Source organism: Melozone crissalis, unplaced genomic scaffold, assembly GCF_028551555.1.
Source record: "Melozone crissalis strain CALT ecotype California unplaced genomic scaffold, PUWL_Pcris_2 ptg000004l_1, whole genome shotgun sequence".
In the NCBI taxonomy this organism is placed as follows: domain Eukaryota; kingdom Metazoa; phylum Chordata; class Aves; order Passeriformes; family Passerellidae; genus Melozone; species Melozone crissalis.
Genome location: NW_026535782.1, coordinates 1,884,392 through 1,907,795, shown reverse-complemented (window position 1 = coordinate 1,907,795; position 23,404 = coordinate 1,884,392). Strand labels below are relative to the sequence as shown.

General features: G+C 37.0%; 1 protein-coding gene across 5 annotated transcripts in view; it reads right to left on the bottom strand.

Annotated features, from left to right (window-relative positions):
• PCLO (piccolo presynaptic cytomatrix protein) overlaps window positions 1–23,404 on the bottom strand; it is a 319,301-nt gene that overhangs the window by 117,849 nt on the left and 178,048 nt on the right. For all 5 annotated transcript variants that reach the window (XM_054272240.1, XM_054272259.1, XM_054272249.1 and 2 more), the window contains exons 7-9: window positions 17,388–19,596; window positions 12,167–12,303; window positions 3,936–4,017 (exon numbers count right to left, since the gene is read on the bottom strand). In XM_054272240.1, the coding sequence (XP_054128215.1) occupies window positions 3,936–4,017; window positions 12,167–12,303; window positions 17,388–19,596 (2,428 nt within the window). The remainder of the gene's footprint in view (window positions 1–3,935; window positions 4,018–12,166; window positions 12,304–17,387; window positions 19,597–23,404) is intronic.

Below are 23,404 nucleotides of genomic sequence, written 5' to 3'. Positions count from 1 at the left end.
TCTTCCTGATCAGGAATAACACAATGTAAGTTACCTTTGCAACATTTCCAAAGGTATTGCCAGTGCTTTCATTGCCTTCAATAGCCACATCCTTGACTCACTTTTTCAAATATAATGATGGCATGATAAAAAACAGAAGAGAAAATTCTGGCAGCATAAAACAGCACTTATGCTGCCCTGCTAAAGGATCCAAAAGGAACAAGGGGCTCTCAGTGGAAACAGTAAGTTTCTGGAGCATTTAACACTGCTATATTATCATTCACTGAGCATTGCCCTCATTGCTTTGGCACATTAGCACATCTGTGATGCCAATTCCTTTTTTTTTTTTTTCCTTAATTGCAAATCATTAATCAGTTTTTTGCAGAGGTAATCGTGGGAAGTTCCTTCACAGCTCTCATGGTCTGAGGAGGGGACACTGCATATCTCAAAAAGTAGATCTGTATGCTCTAGATTGTGGTCTATAATAAAGAAACAAGAACCTTCAAGAGAGCAGACAGTGAACAAGTATATAATTATTATTCATTCAGCACTACTATTCTCTTGCCATCACAATTTTGGCTTGGTTCTTCAATCCTCAAACACATCATTCACATGCCAAAATTCACATTATATGCTTCTGTGTGCAAAATTATGCCAGCTTATGTAAGAGGCATCAAAGGCATCTGTACCTGAGTCAGTTTTCATTAATCAAGAAAGCAAATGGACCAAATACATGTGCGCATAATATGTAGTGGGAAAGCCTGAATTTTAAAATATTTGAGATTAGTCTTATTATTGATATTCAGAATGTGACAAGTTTTGCATTCATAATCAGGCAGCAAATTCTACTGTAGTAAGATTATTATGAGACCTGTGGAATTTAGCTTATAAAGGTGATGTTAGGATGAAATCTTGTCCTTCAATTACAGCTGCTGTGGTAGAGTTGGTTATCTGAGCTGACCCAGCACAGTGAATCATTAATGGCCAGGCTGGCCCAAGAGCTCCAGTGAGACGAGATGAGATAATGGGCTGAAGCACTGGCCAGTTTCCCAGCAGAGCAGCTGGTCAGCAGTTACAGGAACTCTCCAAGTGGGGATTCTGCACAGTTTAGGACATTTCCCTACGTAACTCCTGCTGTGCACACTCCAGTTAGGATACACTGATTGTACACTGAAGGTGTGTTCATGAATCCCCTGAGGAGAATCTGTCAGTCTCAGGCATCTCCACAGACAGCTCCTGCCTCAGAACTGACCAAACTGCACATAGATCATTTAAACATAAGTATAAACTGCTCTTGGATGTGCAGAAATGATCACATAGGAGAGGCTTTTGTGCATAGCCAAGACAGAGGAGGTTCCGTATGCACTGTGAGGAAATCTGAGACAATGGATGGTGCTCACAATGTTGTGGTCACCCAGGACCACAGGCCAGCTGGCTTGTAACAATCCAGCAACACAAAAATTCAGCTGAAGATGCTGCTCAAAGGGTGGTTTCAACAGTGACTGTTCTTCTGGAAAGATCTGACTCCTCATGTGAGCTTTACTGAGGATGTGGTTTTTAACATACACTTCCTGTGTTGGTGCAAGTATAAATGCAGACAAAATGAGTCAAAACCTCATTTTGGTACTTTTGATAAGAAAGAAGGGTAGGAAGAAAGAAGAGCAAAAAGAGACAAAGGGAACAAACAAAAAACAAACAAAGAGAAAGAAACCAGCTGGGGAAGAAATCAGACATGCAATCTAGATGAATATCCAAAACTCTTGTAGTGAGATAACTGTGATGGTATAAAAGTATATATTTTTTAAATTTACTGATATTTTAAGTAAGTTTTGCTGCATTATAGACTTCTACAACTTCCTCTGGTTAATAAACACAAATGTTTACTATTAGTTTGCAGATAATGTTTGATAAAATTTAATTATTTTTAAAACCATGTGCCTATCTCTAGTAGAGGTCATTTGGAAAGCTGAAGGGTAAGCATAATGCACTGCACATTTGAAAGGAGTTTTCATGTAGTTAAATAATTCAGACACTTGAGAGAAGGGAAGGAAGGGAGGTACATAGTCAAGGAGTTATGGTATTTCAAGGATGTATAAGGAGTGAAAACTACAACTAATTCTTCTGTTTCAGGGTCACCCTATTCTACCTTTGGCTTTTTTAATGTAAAATTTGCTTTTAGGCCTTTAAATACTTGTAGGGAAATCTAGGTATGCATCATACAGAAATATATCTGTGCAGGTCTCCAAGCATGTATTAGGACTAAAACAAAAATATGACTGCAGCTTGTAGACAGAGCCAAGCTTGCTTTCTCCAATTAGAATTTAAGCACAATATTATATACCTATAGCAGTGAGAAATCCCAGTGTGGGCTGTATAACCTTATCAGACTCTGAGTAAATTTTTGATCCTATGTGACCTCATTTATGCAAGGCATTAGTCCATGAGACGTCAATATCTACACCTTGGGTTTGCACATCACTGCTCACAAGGCATTCTCCCTGAGGCACAGTGTGCTGCTGTGACTGCCAGCATGAGAGTTAATCAAGAATTTGGAACAGGCATTTCCCTCTGCATAAGGGTGAGTAATTTTACATAGGAAAGCAGGCTTCAGCAACACTAAATCACGAGCTTTACACTTGCGTGGTTGTAATTCCTCTTATTTCTGAGTAAGACAGCAGCTTGGATCACAGCATTACTCATCAGCCTGCAGGGCAAAGATCCCCACAAGGATGCCAAGGAGTTCCTGTGGACTGGGAGGGCCTGGAGCAGCACAGGCTGACACACGGCAGAGCTGGCAGCTCCTTTCAGGCTGGGCTGTGTGGGTGGAGGGGTCCTTCTGCAGCCTGAAATCATCGGTGGGTGTTTCGCTGACTAACAAGAAAATACCTCATCATGCATACAGAGCATTCATTTAACACCCTAAATGTGAGGTGGGTACTGAGGATGGAAATTATCAAGACTTTACTGCCAGAAGCCCTGTGAAAACAATATTTAGCAATTCAAGTAAGTTCATGCCACTTTCTGCTTAATGCTCGAGGGAACACCAGGGCTGGCAGTCAGTAATTACTTCTGTGCAGAAACAGAGCTTGACACACACTATTAGAATCTTTTAAGCAAGTTAAAAGAAAGTCTGATGGTTTCATGGAAAAAACACTTAAAGCATCTACCTCTGAAAGAACAAAACCAGTATATTGAAATAAGTTTGAGTTCCATATCAGTATTAGATATGAGAATCAGTATTAGATGTGAGAAAGGGTGCAATTCCAGAAGCTCAGACAGACAGACAGACAGACCTTACCTGTGCCAGGTCCTGTAGCTGGCAGCCTTTTACAGTTTGACACATGAAAATATTACTCCAGCTGTGCTCCAGCTCTCAGCCTGGGAGGTGAATGAACATCACCTCTGCTACTTTCATCTCCTTGGCAAGCAGACTCTGACTTACATGAACATTTATGTCAGTGTTAGGGAAAAAGAGGATAAATCTGAAGTCCTGGGATAAATGCCTCCATGTGAAGATATCACAGAAAAATGGGACCTAATTGTTCTCCTAACTCCCTCTATGGGGGGGTGGGGGGGACACCAAGGGGGACAGTTCCAGAAGAGAAAGAATAAAATTCTCAGTTCTGTACATGTTGAACACCTACACAAGCTTATTTTATAAGGGCTCATGCAGAGAATGTAGAGTTACATAAAAAGCAACAGCAAAACAGACTGTTCATATGGATAACAAAACCAATTTTCCCCTGTTTTTAATGTCTGTACAGCTTATATATCTTGAACAGATGTCGTGACCTTTTTTATGCACTGCTGCTTTCTGTTATAGCCAACGAGCAAGATTTAAAATGACCACTGAATTTCCTGCTGCATAGACACAGGAACTATTTTTAATACTGGAAATCTGTTGTATAATTCATGCTAATCAAATTAATTATCATGTCTGATAGAAGGTTTTTTACCTGAAACTGTGTGGTCCTTTGGGTCTCTCAGTAGTTTGAGCCTTGTATGAGGGAAAATGTACTGCAGGGGCTTCCCATTTATCTGAGGAACACAAATATGCATGTCATAAAAAAATAAACAACAACAATTGCATAAATAATTTCAAACAGATTGTTTGAAACAGAAACAAGTAAATAAACTTATTTCGTCTGGGGAAATATCACAGCTTCTTAATTCAAAAACTCTCCCAAGTTTGGAGACATTTGTCAGACTGCAAATTCCTTCCATGGGGTAATGAATATTTGCTTTCATAACTCCTGGTTAATTTCAAATATGGCTTTATTTCTGATTTTTTTGAGTGATCAGAAGGTGGTCACTCTCTTCAGTAGCTTCTTTTAACCTTAATCCTTTATTCAAGCCATATTTAACATAAGAAAGAAACTAAACATTATTCCTGTATTTTTATAAAATTCTTTTCTTAGACATGTAAACAAAATGTTAGTTTAATGTGTTACCATCCATGAGTTACTGCTTTAGTTTCAGCAAAATGACATGGCCCAATGTACCTCTTGTCTTCAAATCCCAAAAGTCATTTATTTGAAAGACCTAAACTAAGACTCGTAGGACTACATTATCTGAAAATATGCAACATTTACCTGGGCTTATCCAAGACCACATCAAAACTGAAAGTAATGCACCCTATAACAGAATCTAAAGAACTAGATGTCCTGTTGGAATGATCCCCCACCTGCCCCATGGTTCGGGCATAGGAGGGGCCAAGCTGCAGGGACTGACCCACCTTCCTGGGGTGATTGTCCTGAGCCCACACCAAAACCCCTCTGCAGAGTGATGGCTGCAACACTCCCCCCACAGCCATCAAAGCCCCCCTTTGCCTGCAGTTTTGCTCTTTTAGTAGCAAAGCTGTGAGGATGCCATGGGACAGAGAGAGACAAACAGCAAGCGTTTCTCTCAGCGGCTTGTGAGAAATTTTAGGGAGCTGGAAAGATGTGATAACCTGTTGACTATAAACAATTTTCAAGCGCTATTTTTTTACTTTATTTTTCTGTTCCTCTCAAGGACAGTGCGTGAAAAAGATGTTTCTGTTAGTTAACCAATAGAATAAAATCTATCGTCCCACTCTATAAAAAACGCCCGGTTCTTTTGAATAAAGCCTTCTTTGCCTTTGCTACGATCCTGCCTCTCGCCTGCTCCTGCCCCGACCCCGGAGCACGAGTGACAAAGCTGAGCCCATCCCTTCCCTGCCTCTGCATGTTGGTTCCAATCCTGGTCAATGCACCCAGACCAAGAGGAGGGAGCATGACTGAGTCTGCTCCAGGATGGGACCCATGGAGCAGCCTCAAGGAGCCAAGGGGACAATGCTATTCAATGTGGAAAAGCAGCAGCTTGAGTGCATCAGCAGCCTGCTGCCAAGAGTTTACTATTATTACTTATATTTAAGTAGCATTTAAAGGGATTAAGCTCCTCCTGAGCCAAGCACTTCAAACCTAGTTCTGCCCTGGAGAGTTTGTGAAGTGAATGGATAGCACGTATAAATGATGGAAAAGGAAACTGAGAAGTCGAGGGACTTGCTTAGCTCAATCCCACAGTGAGCACAAGAGTTTATACATCTGTTGTCATAATTCAGTTACTTATCCAGTGAATGATGTTGCATCTAGAAGACTCAAATCCTCCCCTAACACAGTGAGAGTAATATTGATTGTAATTAATGTCAGACATAAAGGAGATAATGGATTTGATAGCTGACAAGTGTTCCAGAATAAATCAGAACATGTGATCAGGCAGACATTTGAATTTATCATGGAATTTTGTCACAACACAGAGTCTAATACTACCAGGAGTGTATAAAGTTCTATGAGGCTTCCACACTCATTAATGGCTAGGGAGAGTGTTATGTTTTTAATGACACTTCCAGAAGTGTCAAATTTTATATAACAATAAAAGTTATATTCAACAAGTTTTATACAACAATAAAAGTGATTCATTTTTCACAGATAGCTTACATAAAATTGCAAAAAATCTGGAAGAATGCATCTAATTTTATTTTGAATTTTAAAAAATGAAATATTGCAGTTTAAAAATGTTTGAATACATTTGAATAGATCCTTGGCTGGGATCCATTTTTGTGGGAGTAATTCAATTTAACTGAGGAATGCTGCAGCCCTTAAACTTCAATTCATATTATTTTACTTGCCCTATCTTATTAATTTTTTTAATAAATAACAATCCAAGAATATTCAATGCCATATTGTACATGACTGCTAACAAATACATCAGAAAATATAGACTGTCTCCTTCTTTAGCCTATTACTTCCTCATTACTTCCAGAACTTTATGAGAAGAGTAAATCTTTGTGATTTATATAGGTCTGAATAAAAGCATTAAATTTTATTAGCATCCAGGGTAGTATATTATTTTTTATTGTTGGTAGGTATCAGTACTTAAATGGAACATGTCATTAGGCTTTTACCTTCAGACCAGAACATTTCTGGAAGTGGCAGAACAAATAGGAAAAAACAGAGGTTGCTGTAAATAGATAATACCAACAGCAATTACATTGTTCTTGATGTTTTGCTTTATTCATCAGTGAGCACATTTATCTGAAATTTACACACATTCTGAAATTTATCTGAAAATTTACTAGAATATTTCAAAAACTGTAGAGTACAAATTATTTTGTGTTTCCAATTGTTCACATCTTCTTACTTCCACTGAAGTTGGTTTCCCTTCACCTGAATATACGCCAGGAATCCCTTCAAGCTGACTCTTCCCTCAGTTTCCCCAGGGAAGGCAGAGGGACCCCACTGAAATCAGCCAACTGTGGCAGTGGAAATCCAAACTGGTGCAGAGGGGCCATCCTTCAACTGCACAGCTGCAGGAGTGGAGAACAAGTCCCCAAGCCCAGATTTAGGGCACAGGGCAAAAGTTGACTTGACCCTACATATCTGCTACAAACCCCAGAGATTTCTGCCAGCTGTCCCTGTCATCCTTCCTCACCTCTTTGGGAGCACCCAGTACACTTGATTTGTAGTTTAGCACTGGCATATCATCCTCTTCCTCAGGAAATGTAAGCTCTGGTCATGTGTTTCATGTTATTAGTCAGCTGAAAGGCCCTCCAAAAATGGAATGAATGGGAAATAATTGTGCTGAGGGCTTCTAATAGAAGATGAGTTAAAAAATGCTTTTCATTTCCCGTTGTCTTTAAGTGTTTTGTCTGATAAACAAACACTATGGAAGCCTCATAAAAGGGAATATTATAAGTTAAAGAGGATAATCAAGAAGAAAAAAAAATTACCCAGTGCTGTATTTAAGTTTAAAAAATAAAATTAATGAAATGTATTTTTATTTTCCAGGCCATAGCCACACCTATAATGTATCAACTGCTTTGGATTGGATCACCAAAATCATTCCTGGTTTTAAATGTTGCTGCATCTCCTCTTCTGGTGTTAGACAGGGCCTGATAAGGTGACTCTCAGGAGCCACAGTTGGTTATTGTCCTCTGGGAAATCCCATTTTTCAAGGGAAAATTTACCTCAGGTGGGTATCCAGGAAGAAGATGGTGCATGCTCAAGGTGCTGGGTTAGGCAGTATCCATCCTTATTTCTGAATATCACATGTACTTGTATGAGCACACGAGGCCTGTGCAAGCTGGTACCAAGAATTTCTCCAGCTGTGGTAATTCTGCCGCTTTGAACATCTAAATTTCCTCTGTGCAGAGCACAAATGTTGAGTTGCCTCAAAATCCTCAAGGTGGAAAGTTCTTTCTGCTGATAGATCTCCAGTGATGGAGATAATTTCCAAAACCCACACTGAATAAAAACTTAACAAATAAGTTCCTTCTCATTAATAAATTGCAAAGTGAGTTGCATTTTCTTCTGCAATTAGGTAAATTCAACACTGGCCTTTGCTCCAGAAGCAATTCTGGCATGCAGAGATCAAAACATTTCTGAGTGACTAAGAAATGAGGCACTGTCAGATAAATTCCTTTGTGAATTACAGTAAGGGAGTGGCTAACAATCCACTCTTTAGATATGAAATATTAAATATTTAATATTAGATATTAGATCCACTCTTTAAATATTTGATCAATTACACTAAAGTTGGAAATTTCCAGTTTCTCATCATATTTCCAGAGAATCTCAACCACAAAATGTCCCCCCCACCGAAACCAAGTCTCTAACAGAAAACAGTTTACTACAATTTAAAATAAATTCTCCACACTAGTTGGAAAACAATCAAAACTAAGTAAAATGTGGAATAAAAGTTTGCAGGTAGCCTTCTGAATCTCTGTCACAAATGGTATTTTCTCATTTTAGCCCCACTACTTCCCTTTTGATGCATTTTTTTTTTTTGTAATTTCTAATTTTCCAAGTGCCCCTAAAAAGGCTTGACTTAAATTTCAAGAAAATGGTAATAGCTCATGAATGAAGAGAAAAGCATATATTTTTTATGGTGTTTAGAAGTAGGGGATTGAATTCAAAAGATTTCATGCCTTGTCTTCTTTTTGTGATTAGAAAACTGCTGCCTAAGTGAACTGATGGCAACATACTGCTATTATGATGAATTTATGATTTTATTATTAATTTAGGGCTTAAAAGGACCCACCTCTGATGACTGGAAATATTTAAAATCCCTCACTGAAAAACTACTTATATCCTCTGAATATCCTCTCATTGTCCATGCCCTTGCCATGAACTTTTACTGCCCTGACATTTCTCCTACTGTTCTTTCCCAAACTGTTTCTAACAGCCAGTTTAGTTCAGGACATGCAAATAATTTTCACAAAAAATAATAAGAAAAAAAGCCTCTTCATGTCAGGAGGCTTAAAGAAGTTTCTGGTGAACTGGAAGTGACAGCAAACTGTTGGGGTCAGCAGAGATCAGTGGGAATTCTACAATAGATTATGTATTGATAAGGTTTTATCCTCCTCAGGGAAGCAGTCCACAGTCAATAGATTGGGAAATGGCTATTAAGATATTCAACTGAACTGCAATTTAACATGATTTCAGAATACTAAATAGCACCACAGAAGTTGCTATAGAAACAAATACATTTTAATATTTATAATAAGTATGTGAGTCTAATCTACTGGGTTATAAGAAATCCATGGAAACCTGGAGGCTCAGTGTTGTCACTCCACTGCATTCCTGCTTCAAAAGCTCAGGGTTGTGCTTTATTTATTTATTACCTTCAGTTGTACAGACTCTGTGGGATGTAATCAAGCAGTTCTGATTTCATCTATTAAGAAAATTGACACTTCACATGGGGGAATCAAAATTTTCTAGAATACATGTATTGCAGTGGTCATTAAAATATTTTCATTTTTTAACACAGAAGATCATCAAAATACCAAATTTAGAGCCAACAAGTGTATTTGGAAACACTGATTACAAGCAGATTAGTGCTATTGATGCAAATTATTCTTTCTGTGGCTGGTTTGTGGTCAGTAAAGGATATTAAGGGCATTGTAATGGCTTAGTTCCTGCGCTGACCAGGAAACTTCCCTCCTAACCAATTTCAGGAAATCATTGGCAGCAAAGGAAGCTCTGGGTGAAGGTGGATATGTTCAGATGGTTCTGGATGGAGAATGACTTGCCATTTTTGTACATTTTGAGTATATCATACTTGGGCTCTACAGGTTCCTGTGCAGTACTGAGGTGTGGATACAGGAGACAGCATGGCACAATGAACTCAGTAACACTTTCATTGTACACAGGGCTTGAAAAAGCCCTTAGGAGTGATTAATTTGCCTCATCACTCTCACTGCCCTGATATGGTTTATTTGTCTTCATTGCTTTAAAATATAATACTAATACTAAAAAATAGAGATGTTAACATTGATTTACTTTCTTCTATTGCTAAATATTTCACAGCTCATCATGGAGCTAATGAAACTTATTTAAAATATCTCTGGCCCTTTTTATCTTGTCACAAAGCAATTCAATTTCTGTATGTGTCTGAAAATATTTTTAAGTTATCTTAAACAAATGTTCCCAGAAGACTCTTAATGTACACAAGCTCTGAGTAACATTTTGACTAGGTAGATGATGCGGAGTTGGTGAGACCTGGCATTTCTCCCTTCTGCAGAGTCATTGACACTATTTTGTACTGATGTGTGCCTGACAGTAGCTAACCTGGATGGAAAGAGAAGAAGAAGGAACTGTTGTAAAACTTCTCCTCACACCTCACTTCTCTTTTGCTGAGGCTTTACATGGCATCAGATAGAATTATTTAGAACATGTTCACTCTCCAATTTACATCGCATACTTCATAAAACCTTAAAAAAATGCCTTTGGCAAGATTTTGATGCTGTATCTCTATTTCCATATAAGCATGTGGATATCGCAACAGCTTGAGGGTGAAAAAAAACCAAACTATTTTCTTCCTGGAAATATCCAGGAAAACAAGAACTCCTAGGCCTTTCAACCTTCCTGCTGAAATTTTTGAACAAATTTTTTCAATCAGTTCTAGTGTAGTGCTATTTATTTGAGGAAAAAAAACCCCAGTTATCAGATCTCTGTTACTAAGACCTTGCTTAGGAACCATTTCCCAGGACAAAAGCTCTGGAGCTCTAAATGTTAAATATATCTTACTAACCACCTCCTGATCACAGAGCCCAGGGTTGGCAGTAATTCTTTTAGACAAACCTGATTTTCAGGGAAAATTTTCAATTTTACTTCAGAAAGCTGTAGTGTTAAAATACAGTTATGTATTTTTGGAATAATTAATCCTTCTCATGAGGATTAAAGTGCTCAGAGAGACAGTTTTTTTTAAATATTGACAGTGATATTAGGAGATGTTAAGACTCAAAAACATCCTTTATTATGCAATTAAGTTGATTCATAGAATCATAGATCTATTTGAATGGATTGCTGTAAGAATTATATCATGTAAAGCCGTTTTTCTCAACAAGAAATGAGTAGGCTCAGTACAACCTAGGGCGTGTAAATCTCAATATATGCCAGGGATAGAAAAGGAGGGAAAAATAAATGAAAGCTTGTATTGTAAGACATTTTAACACTTACTTTATGAAATCTACACTGTTGCTTCATAAAGCCTACATTTGATTGTCAAATGTCAGTGAAAATGCTCACCAGCATAAAACTTTTAAAGGCTGCATGACAGAGTCATTCCTGTGTTGTATGTTATATGACAAATTAGCTGAGCAATTTAAGCTGTTAAGTATCACAAAGGGGCCATGCAACACCTTCTCTCAGAATCACAGGATTGTAAATATCTTGGAAAAGATGTCTAAAGTGATCAAGTCCAACTGTCAACCCAGTACCACCACCATGCTCACCACAAACCATGCTCCTCAAGTGCCACATCCATGTTTCTTGAACTCTTCCAGGGGTGATGTCTCCACCATTTCTCTGGGCAGCCTGTTTCAATTCTTGACCATCCTTTCCATTAAGATATTTTTCCTAATATCTAATATAAACCTCCCCTGGTGCAACTGGAGGTTATTTCCTCTTGTCTTGAGGAAATGCACTCACTGATTTAATTGGATCTCATGTAAAAATGTAAAATAAATCAAAACATAAGAATTTGTCAGGATATAATCTAAATCAACCAGTAAAAATGACAACTAAAGCAACAGAAGACCTTAGAGATTTGAAATACATAAACTTTGTTAATAAAAAGTGGAAATAGAATGGTACCCTAAGATAAACTAGATTTTAAAACTGGCAAGCTTGAAAAAGCAGACTATGGAATTTTTCTTTCTCTCTCTAATAAATGAAATATTCTAAGTATTCGATTGATAGAGTCTAGCTGATTTATTCAATAATTAATCACAGAATTTTGGGATTATACTTACCAATTGAAAGTGGAAAAAATGTCAAAAGGATAAAGGAATTCTTTCTAAAAGAATTCCTAAAACTACTAAAAGAAGGGACTTGAATTTGGATGAAATAAAGCTGGTAAGGGAAAATTAGACTAATTGTTTTTTTTTTTTTCTATTTTTTTCACCAATAGGAATACTTAAGGTACAGATATTTTCAGTTATATTTCAGAAGTCAAAAGACAACCTGAAAAATTAATACTGAATTGTAGAGGAAAGTTAATCGAATTTCACCATCAAATGTTGATGATGAATACAGGTTCAACAGCACTTCAGCTGAATGCAGCTGGATTTTGAGTAATCCTGCAGTTCCTATGGGAGCTGTTGGACAGTATGATTAAATTGCCAATAATTTATAAAACTAGAGGCACATCTTATTTGACAGCTTACTTGATCTTGGTGTTGACTTAGTGGTCGAGAGTGTGGCAGCTTCTCTGGCAGCCTTCTGTCAAGGATGTGTCCGTTCTCCAGACGAGGCTCTCTGGGCTTGTCAAACCAATCTGTTTCTTCCCGGCGGAGATGGTAGGCTTTGAAAACCAAGGACAGGTCAAATGCTCTGGTCCAGTGCTGGGTAAAGGGCAAGAATGGGCATTGTGCATAGCAAACATGCAGAGTGGTTACTAATTGGCCATGCAGCTAAAGCAAAGTTAGAGGTGAGACTTGAGACATTGAACTTGAGCGTTATTTAGCTGTGAGACAGCAAAGGGAGAAGATTCTGCTTATGTCAGAACCATGGGTATTAAATGCAGGAGATATCTACCAAGTGCTATAGCCACTCCCTCCTTCTGGCAGCTAAGAAATACACAGCAGATTTCACAGAGCTCTAAAATGTTTGTTGAGAAAAATTTAGTCATATTAAGTATTTTGCAGCAGACTGAGAAGAAACCCCAAACTCAGAAAATCCAAATCCAAATCATAATCAATCCTCAAATTGCAGACTCCACTAATTCCCAAATTTCTGAACTGAGTACTGTTCAAAATATTTTGGAAATAATCTGGAACTACATATAAGAAAATTACAACCTCTTTATGAAATTGATATCAAACAAAATCATAGAAAATAGGAAACCAATCTATGTAACTGAAATTCTAAGCAGAAATATTACAGGTGTTCTCATTTTTAATTCCATCCCCCGATTTTACAGTACAAACCTTTATGTATGGATTTTTAATGTTCTTTCTGCAAAAATTCTACAAGACTAATATTACCCTTTGCAACAGTAAATGTCGTATTAGGCATCTTTTGGGGATCAAATAACATCATTTCACTGAAATCAGTTTTGCAAATGGATATATTTATGCTTACTGACTATTGGGACATAGCTGTCACTCCTTTGGGATCAGAATCATGTCCTGTTTTCTTCTATGTTGCCAATCAGTGTAAACCAGGTAATTCAAAGTAGAATATAAGGAAAGTTTGAATTTTACGCATTATTAAGCAAAATAAATTTGGAAATCAAAGGAAGAGAATATTTGTTTCAGCAAAACCACAAGGAATTGCAAAACTTAAATAAAACCAGTTTTTGCTATAATAAGAGTGAATGAACATGACACAGAAAATAATTAAAAGGAAAAATGGTAGTGTTAATAATCTTTCCTATTTAGTTGTGAAAATAAACATTATCTATTTGGTTTAAGAAATAATTTCAAAAAAAATGTTATGGGGAAAAAGGAAGTTGCGGTTTTTATTACTATTTTCTTAAAGTTTTCCAAAAGAGGAATAATATATATACATGATTTTTTTGAAAAGAATACATTGTATGTGGTAAAACCAACATTCTATATAATTTAAGAAGCCTTCAAAAATTTTTTTTAATCTTGATTCATGTTATGATTGATATTATACAGTCTCTTCCTTCATGATTGTGCACAAACTTAATCTTACTTGAAATGGTTTATTTAATATTATTTCGATAAGAACATATGAATTACCAGAAACATTATTAGAGGTTGATGCTTATCTCACTACTAATTAGTTATTATCTGCTATCAATAAACCAATTGATAGCAACCAGTTATGATCTAGCATACAAAAATGTCATGCTTCCCACATTTATGACAGTTGATCAGTACCTGCACAAAGCAGGCTTATCCATAACTCATCCTGACAGAACTTTCTGAAGCTTGCATGAAGAACCTAATACATATTCCTGACCCCAGATGCTAATGCTGGCTATCACAATCTGTGTCATCATCTGAGCAGATGAAAGAATGACTTTGTTTTTCCTCCTGCCTCAGTTAACATTTCCTGGATTATTACTCTTAAAAATTTAAAGTTCCATACTGCAGTTCAGACCAGCCTATTTTTTTTTTCTTTTTATGAAACTGTGATGAATGTATTTTATTGAAATTTAGGAAGTTATAAATATTTATTTATACAGACACACACACCCCCCACACTCACATGTCCACACACACCCCATTGGTTTTGGCTTGCACAGCTGGGATTTGTCACAGCTGGAAACCTGACAACAGCCAAGATGAACCACTGACAGTTTTAGAGAAGTCATCCTTTTATTCTAAGGCTAACAGAATGCAGCCAGGTGGTTCCACCCAAGCAGATTAACCAGGTGAGATTGAACTTCAGGCCGTGAGATCCAAGAAACTCAATCAGAGAAGTAAGTGATCACTCTAAATCCCACAGATAAAAATTTAAAAGGAATCAACTGTGTTGATATCTTGATGTCTTGATATCTCAATTTTAAACTTCTAAACTCTGCTGAAAAATTTCCAAATTAGCATATAAAAGAAAAAATATACTTGAGGTGAGAAAAGGTACATTTTACACCTTCTGAACAGCAAGGGCTATTTATAGTCATAAAATTGAGTACTAGCTTCAGCCTTCTTGAAAATTATGATCTTCAGCATAACTAAAAATGTGTGGAAAGTGGCAGCTCTGTGGTTGACAGAGATCTGTTTGCTGGATCAGAGTTTTCATGGTACTGGGAACCCTGAGAAAATCCCAGTGTTTCAAGATCTCAAAATGCTGTTTATTTTCAATGGACACCTCTGGACGTTGTGCTCTTTTGACACTAAGGCTACTTTTTTCACCTGTTTGAAGTTTGGAATCCCAGTGCAAGCATTACTTATGTCCTGAAGCATGGTTTTAAGATTTATTACAGTATGTACTTAGTGAAAAACAGAAGGTTTGGACTCAAAGTCCTATTTGCATTCTCTTCTCGTATTTGTTATGGGATGTCACCTATAAAAAATGAACAGAAAGTCGCAAATTTCTCTGAATTTGAACAAAAGAAAAACAATTCAAATTTAACATTTTAGCTTAAATTAATTTTTAAATGTCTTTTAAGATGATAAATCAAGTTATAGCACAAGAAGATTTTTCTTAAGACAGTGCTTAAGACTAATTTTTTTAAATGAAATGTCATCAAGACCACGCAGCGGTTGCTTAAAATAAAGAGAAGCTGCAAAGCAAATTGTGCTAAAAGGCTGGACGAAACATGCCAGACTAGCTGTCCACTGTCTGAGCATCAGATCACTACAGAGAAGAGTGCAGTCCCTAAAAAAGAAGGCCATGAGTTTCTGTAGAAATGTAATTGCTTCTTTTGAACGCTTTTTATTTTATATCCAAATTACATTAATAATTTTCAATACAGGTTACTTGCGGTTAGACTGCATATTTGAAAATAATGTGATGAAGTGTTTTGGTTTCCCAAGAAATGGGCCATTTGTGAAGATAAAATTTGATAGAAATTAGAAAAAGACTGCTGGAAGGGGAAGCCCTGAGTAACATATCAATCTAATGCAGTATATGTGAATGGAATTAGAATACACCAGAAGGGTCTAACTAATCAGAGACTGATTTAAGCATGAAACATGTTCAATTTGAAGTATTCATGTGTCTTGTACAAATATATATGAGAACTATAATGCACTGTAGGACAGATATGTAATTCCCTATGACCTGTTCATACGTGATAGAATGGCACCAAATGGATCTTTTTGGTCTGGGTTGGTTATCCTCAGTTTTCAGGAGGAAAAGTCCTGTATCTTTCACAATGTGACTCTAGAATGACCTGTAAAAGTCACAAGCTGAGAGGAGAAAAGATAGCATCTGCTTATTTAGGAAGAATGATATGAGTTTCAACTCAGGGAGTTCCTCTCAACTGCTTTCAGATTTAAGTATAGGACTCTGTGTGCTAAGAATGGAAGGACAATAAAAACAGTTAAACTTCTAATAAATATCAAAAAAGCTGATGACCCTGAGTCTCTCCTGAAACACAGAGTTCATGAGGGCGTTTTAAATATCTAAGAAATATAAATAAAAGCTTACAAAGCTTACAACAAAGTCCTTAGTATGAAGTATGAGAAAGGCAAAAAGATAATTTTTTCTAATGCTTATGAAAGATTTAGTATGTGTAAAAAATCAATAATGCAATAATGAACGGAGGTTAGTAGAAATGTGAAAAATAAACCATACTACTTCATAATCATGCAAATATGTCTTTTGAGACAATCATTGCCATTTACAGACAATAGAGCGCATGCAAAGTCTCTTTTATTGTGCAGTAAATACACATAAGAAAAAGTTAATGGAGTGCATACAATTTTGAACATATTCATTTCATTTGCCTTCAAACTGTCTTTATGATTTTTAAACAATTTAGAATATATTAATTCTGAACTGACTCAAACAAAACTGATACATAATTTGCAATTATTAACTCAACATCAGCTTTAACATTTTGCTGTACTTATTCAGAAGCAGCATTTTTAATTGCACTATTTATAATACATCAGAAAGGTTCCTTTCATGAACTTAAGTGAGATAAACTCTTGTGCTTATTTGGCAGACGTGTATGGGGTGCATATAAAACCAGCTACGCTGCATAACCCATCAACAGAAGTAAAATACTTTATGTCCTTTATTGAAGTATGAGATTGTCTTGCACCATTCAAAGACAAATTATCTTACATAATCACAATTATGAATGCACAGAAGTCCACATGACAGGATGCTTTCAACAAACCATATGTAGAATGTTATTTTGCTATCACGTTAAGCTCTATATGGTTCTAACATATAATATGTACTTAATGAACAGACTATTTCTATATAAACACAGATCTAAATTGGTGCATCGGGAGATGGAATTATCATTTTTTTGTGTTCTATCATGAAATTTCATGCACATAAAATTACTGGAGTTTTTTAGAGATTTGGGAGATTATTTCCAAATCCCAACAAAAACCATTGCAAATAAGTTCAATGATTCACAGTCACTGGAGAGAGCTGCACATAAAGACTGATGGCAGAGTCTCTATTGTACATGGAATGTTCTACACAGTATCATTGAAAGGTAGACATAAACAAGTGAAAAGGAAAATGCACAAGCAAACAAAAAGGAAAGCAAATCAACAACAATATAGTAGCATGCAATAGTAGCTTAACACCATTCAGAAACTGTTAGGGTAAAATAAAAAATATCAAATACAACAAAACAAATCAACCCCCCAAAAATGTAGATACACAGAAGATGCACCAAGGAACAGAAAAAGAACAAGTCTTTGAAGTGTAACAAAAATCAGACACATGCATAGAAATGAGGATTTGCGTTGTGATAGTAAGATACCAGTCTGAGGCCTAATTTACCTTCACTGTCTGACATGGCATGCTGGAAGTCATCCATGATGAAGGCTATATCTCGATCATAGCCTCGAGTCCGTGACTCCTCCCTCATGTGCTGCTGGACCTCAGGTAATGAATGGCTCGATCCAAACTGGTCCCTGGTATCTGCAGATATTGGTGGCAAGGGTCCAGCTGCAGCTCTTGCCATTCCCATTGGCTGTCCAACAGGACTTAGTGGGCTCTCCTCCTCTGAGTTCTGTGCTACTATTGGGATCCTTCCCCTGCTTTGGCTAATAGGCAGACTGGTGGGTTTAGTTCTTCCAGAAGGTGCTGCATGGCTAAAGGAAACATCTAAAGATTCAGCTTCTTGGGCTTTCAGTCTTAAAGAAGAACTGGAAGAATCCCTTTTCAATGACAGATCGAGCCCATACACGGAGGAGGGCCTAGATGAGGGCCTAGATCTACTACCACTGCTATAGGACTTGTCTGCTTCATCTTGTAGTGCAGATCTCATTGTTGGACCTAGTGCAGTCCCAAGGCCTGCTCCAATGGATGACGTCAGTGGTGGCCCCATGTACTTCTGTTGGTCACTGATGTTTTTTCTAAGGCCATAAGTGATATCATCCTGAAGAAGCCTTGCCCTAGTAGTGATTCCCCCAAGTGTTGAAGTGCTAGAAGTCATATAGCTTGAATAGTCAGGCTCAAGGTCTCTGCTTTCTTGGATAGGTGAAAACTTTGTAAGTTTGGGGTCTATCAAGGCTTTCTTGTGTTTTGACTGTTTCTGGTAAAGGAGGGCTGCTGGGAGCTGCTTAGCAGCCTGCTTCTCAAGAGTAAGCCTGCCTATGCTGTATTTCTCAGATTTTGGAAAATGCCTGTAGCTGCCCTCTCCATGGTAATACTGTGATAGACCAGCTAGATGATCAAGACTTTCTGCACCTCTACGGAACTCTTGTTTTATCTGGTGTTTCAGAAGTTTGAGCTCATAAGGGTCGTCCATTGGGTCTTCATCAGCTTTAACATAGGAATGTAACCTAGAGGAAGTCTGCAGTGGTGCCAGGAAGTCTGACACTTCTTGTGCCCTCCTGGCCTCAGTTGTGCGAAGAAGTCGATCTGTTTTGGTCAGATCTTTCTCATGGAGGCTAAAACTGGAACCAAGAGCTCCTGTTCCTTTAGTAAGTTCTCCTATATCATCAATCAGCACATAATTTCGGGATGTATGGTGGTGGTCTATATCTGCATAGAACGAATCTGCAGATATGCTTGATATAGGGCTGCTTGCTATGCTGTTTCTCTCGTCTAGTCCTATCCTTAAGTCCAAGGTAGAGTATTTACTGCCCAGCTGGGAGACTGCATAACTATTGTCAGTTGACACTGGTGCTATCATGAGAGGCTGATTGCGAATTACATCATAGTTTGTTGTTATCTTAGGCTCCATGTACAATGTGGTCTGTCTTGGCTTTGGCTGTATCACCATCATCTGAGATGGGAGTTGATAGGACGGCTGTTGAGATGGTGGAGGTTGAGCCTGTGGGGTAAAGGACATGGTGGCTCCTGTTTGGAATGCTGTCTGGGTCTGATAGGGTGAGACCTGCTGGTGGTACAAAGGCTGTTGCTGTTGGTAATGGGACTGCTGTGTGAACTGAGTTGGTGCTTGGGTTGGCAGGGCAGGAGATGAATACTGATATTGAGCATATGGGCTTGTAGCAGGGGCAAACTGTGTTTCTGGCTGGGTTTGTGGTGGCATAAACTGGTTAAATTCTGTCTGGGGTGCAGTACGTGGTCTTTCCAAGCCATGCTGAGTTTCTATTCTAGTTGACCTGGTATTATTAACTTCACTGTCTGACATATAATCACGTTCTTCGGCTACTCCTTGGAGATAGGCACGCTCTCTCTTTTCTCTTTCTTTTAGCAGGGCTTCTTTCCTCCTATTAATGCCCATTTCCAAGTATCTCAACTTGGCATCTATTTCTTTTTCCTCCTCATCTAGCTCTGCTTGCTTCTTCCTAAGCTTGGCTGACTCGCGTTCGACCAGATCCAATTCCCTGTCTATATCCTGAAGAATTTTGGCTCTGGCCATAGTGGTGGTCCTACAAATCCTTCTCCGTGAAACTGATCCCACAGAAGCATATGGGGACTGAGTTCCTGCTGTGGCTTCCTCTGGAGGTGGATTGGGCAGAGTCCTCTTCACCTTCTTCTGAGTGCTGGATGGAGTCAAGCCTGAAGAACCTTTTGACTGCAATAGAAGAAACAAGACTGAATCACTATCCTGAAGGGAAATTAACCACAAGTTATTTAATTTTTTTCAGGGTATGGCTTTTTAACTTAACCACATGCTTTCTTTAAGACAGAGGAAATTTTGTATGTGTGATTAAGCAGCAGAAAATAGAAAGGCAAATGGTCATCAGTCTACTAAAAATGAGCAATCTAATGCAAAAATAAGAGTAACATTCACTAGGACTTTGTTTAGCCTAAGTTTAAAAAATCTACCTTATATTCTTAAAGTTTAATCTATAGTAATTTAATTTATTTTTTTAAATTTCTACATGGTTATACATAAACATATTCAATGCATATGTGTGTGGGAGGGGAGTAAATGTATATATACACACCTCCCTTTCATATGACATTTAATTTAATAAAAATTATTTATGATTATAAATATACTTATATAAGCATTCATAATTAAATTTATATATAATCTGTACAGTCAAATAGATGACTCTGAGCCAAACACTGAATGCATACCCATAAGCTATATCTTGTACTGAAATCCAGACAACAAAACAGAAATTTCTAGTGACAAGGCAGATAGTTCTTACATGATCTTGTAATTTTTTGCCTCATAGCTGATGCTATATATGTTTGGGGTTTTTTTAAGGGGATTTTCCTGTCCCTTACAAAACTGGTATAAGCTTTCTTCAGTTCACTGAAGACTTTCCTAAATGAAATTTGTTCCAGTTAGGAAGCTACAGTTTAAAACTTAAAAAAATAAAGAAGTATAAAATTATAGCAATTTAATTCCATCCTGATTTCCAGACTTCCCCACAGTTAATGGTAGAAGAGTGATTCATCCTGATGTAGAATTATCTACCTCAGACTGATAGCTAATTTTTTTTTGAGGTGCCAATGTCTCTTCATCAGCTAGGAAAGTAGACAATGCAAGTGGTTAGATGCAATTCAATTTGCATCCTAAATCACTAATGTTTTTGAAATTATTTTAGTTTTAAATTTTAGGCTCCCATACAATGTATACAGATTAAGAAGCGAGACCTGAATGATTTTGAAATTATATCCTATCTCCCTTAAAGCTTCTTACTAATCTTGCCTTAGCAAAGGAAAAGAGATCGATCTACACACATACACTGAAACAAAAGAAAAATCAGCTCAGTGATTAAGGAATGCAGACATGTTATTACCAAAATATGGAAACATTTTAGCCCAGTTTAATAGAAGAATAAAACCAATTCTGATCAAATTAACTCTCTTGCCTCTGCAGAAAAGGAAAGCATTTCTACAAGGATTAACTGCTTTTAATTAAAAATGGCATTTATTTTGAAATAAGTGCTACTTCATTCAGATAGGATATAAATAATATTAATTTTAAGTAGGAGTTTATAAATCAGTATTTTCTCAGTTTATTTTGATATGGCATCAATAAACTGTACAAGTTTTTAAGAAGTGTTGACAATTTCCCTTTGCTGGTCCTCTGTTACCTAGCTTTGAAAAATTGTAATAATCAACACATTGTTTGGCACAGATCTTCAAGGAAACATTCACCACTTTTCAAATGCCATTTAAGCTCTTTTATTCTCCTCATCTAAATTCCATCAACTTTTGCACGTTTCAGATTTCAATGAAAGCAATTTAATCTTTTCAGCTTCCTGTGGCTATTTCACAAACCCATGTTGTGCCAACAAATCAAAGGAGCTAATTTTATCTTGCTCAGTGTGCACTTATAAGCAAAGACAAATTAATCATCTACAGTAGGTCTAGTTGGCTAATGTTTTATATTGTAGAATCAGTGTAATACCACTGTTATTTCCCCCTTCTGAACTGAAATTGAGATCACAGATGGTGAAGCAGTCACAGATGGTCACTGGTATTGGGAAGTGCTATTAATAAAACAGTCATTAAAAGGTCTACAATACTTTATGGAATTAATATTTTCAGATAATAGTTAAGTTGCTGATGCATAAATCTCAGTGTCAGATTACTATGAGTTTTAACCAAAAAAATTTGATTTTAGATCCCTCTGTATATGAAGAAGCTTAGACTAACAGATATTATAGGAAGACGTCACACTTGCTTTTGAAAAAATATTGATAACCTCTAGCTTTTAGCTACTGTTCTCACAAAAGGAAGGCTTAATTGCTTTTACTTGAGATTTATACTGGGACAAGAAAAAGAAAATTAGTTCTGTGATAAAATGTGTGTCTTTTTCTTGTTCCTGGATATTTCCATCATCACTTATGTTAGCATGCTCCCTGGGAATTGAAGGAAAGTTCAACTACAATATTTTGACAGAAAACTTTTAAGTAGCTCTTACTAGTTTTTGCATTTCCTTTGAATTTGTTAAATAGCATGAAAAAAAAAAAAAAAAAGGAAAGCTAGGGCTGATCTTTGCCAAATTCTAGTTTCTTTATGCAAAAGAATTGGGAGTGGAAAGGGGTAATTGTGCTGTCTAGTCCTATCTCTGTATTTTTGGTCATTGTCTCGCATTTCTAATGTATGCTCACTTTACATTTGAAGTACCCAAAGAAAAGATGGGGTAAAAACCTTCATGAGACCACTCTGGAGCCACATAAACCTATCAAATACAAGCAGGCATTCTTAGACCTTACAATCACTGGTTAAAAGTTAAATTACATGTCAGAAAGGTGACCTTAGCAAGCTCTCTGACTGAATAAACAATAAGTTTCCTACTATATTTTACCATGTTTTCCACCTTAATTCTAGTCAGTTTACTTCTAGCTAACTATTAGTATCCTCACTAATTTTTAAAATAATTTTTTGTTTAGCAAACAGCCACTCTAAATGTCGAGCGCAACTTCCAAAAATTAGAAGTAAATTATTCTGGCTTTTTGTTTTATCATGATGCTCATAAAAATGTTATTATTTTATCGTTGACTCCTGTATAATTTTACACTAGTCTGGGATATTCCTTCAGGGTGGACTTAAGAGTAATCATATATGCTTCTGAGGCAAAGCTGACCTTGTTAAAATAAGGCCTAAGCTCATGCTTGAAACAAAGCCACAGAGAAGCTCTCCACAATACCACAAACTAAAGAATGGAGAAACAAACTATCTTCCCCTTCCAACACCACTCCTTAAACCTAACAAAGTTTTAAAATAAACATAGGAGGAAGCCTTCTCAGCCTTGCAGTTCAGTGACAAGATAACATCACAGTAAGGAAGTCAAAAGACTGAGCTGAAGGTTGCATGCAAACGGATTTAGCAAAATGTTTCTTTTCTGCCTTGCCAATACACATTAGTCTTGATGTGAGTTTTTGTCTGAGTTCGGATTTATAGAGGTCATCTGGACAAAGGCTTGTGAACACCGTTAAATTAATTGTGTGGTGACTTTGGAATAACTCTTTTGCAATGACCATTCTGTTCCTTGCGAATCTTTCTAAAAATACCTTCTTCTACCTATTTTTGTCTCTTTTAATTTGATGTCATTGTTGACAAAGCCAGCAAGACTCTGACAAGAATCAGTTACTAGGAAATACTAATATGTTCTGCTGCTTTTTATCTGTTTTAAAGTGATAGTTTACTTTGGGGGACTGAATGGCTCAGGATACCTGTGGTGAATTTCCACCTCTAAATACTGTGTTTGATTCTAGCTACACAATCTTTCTTGTCCTTGTCTCAGCTGAGTTTTTGAACATGATATGCTGCTCTCCATTCAGGTAGCCATGTTTGGATACTGGTTTCATCTGCTCAGAAGTTCAGCTTTGACACTTGAGCATAAAAACTTGCATACTTCTTGCATATTTTGAATTTTGTATAAAAATGTAATCCTTATTATTTATTCCTCTTTT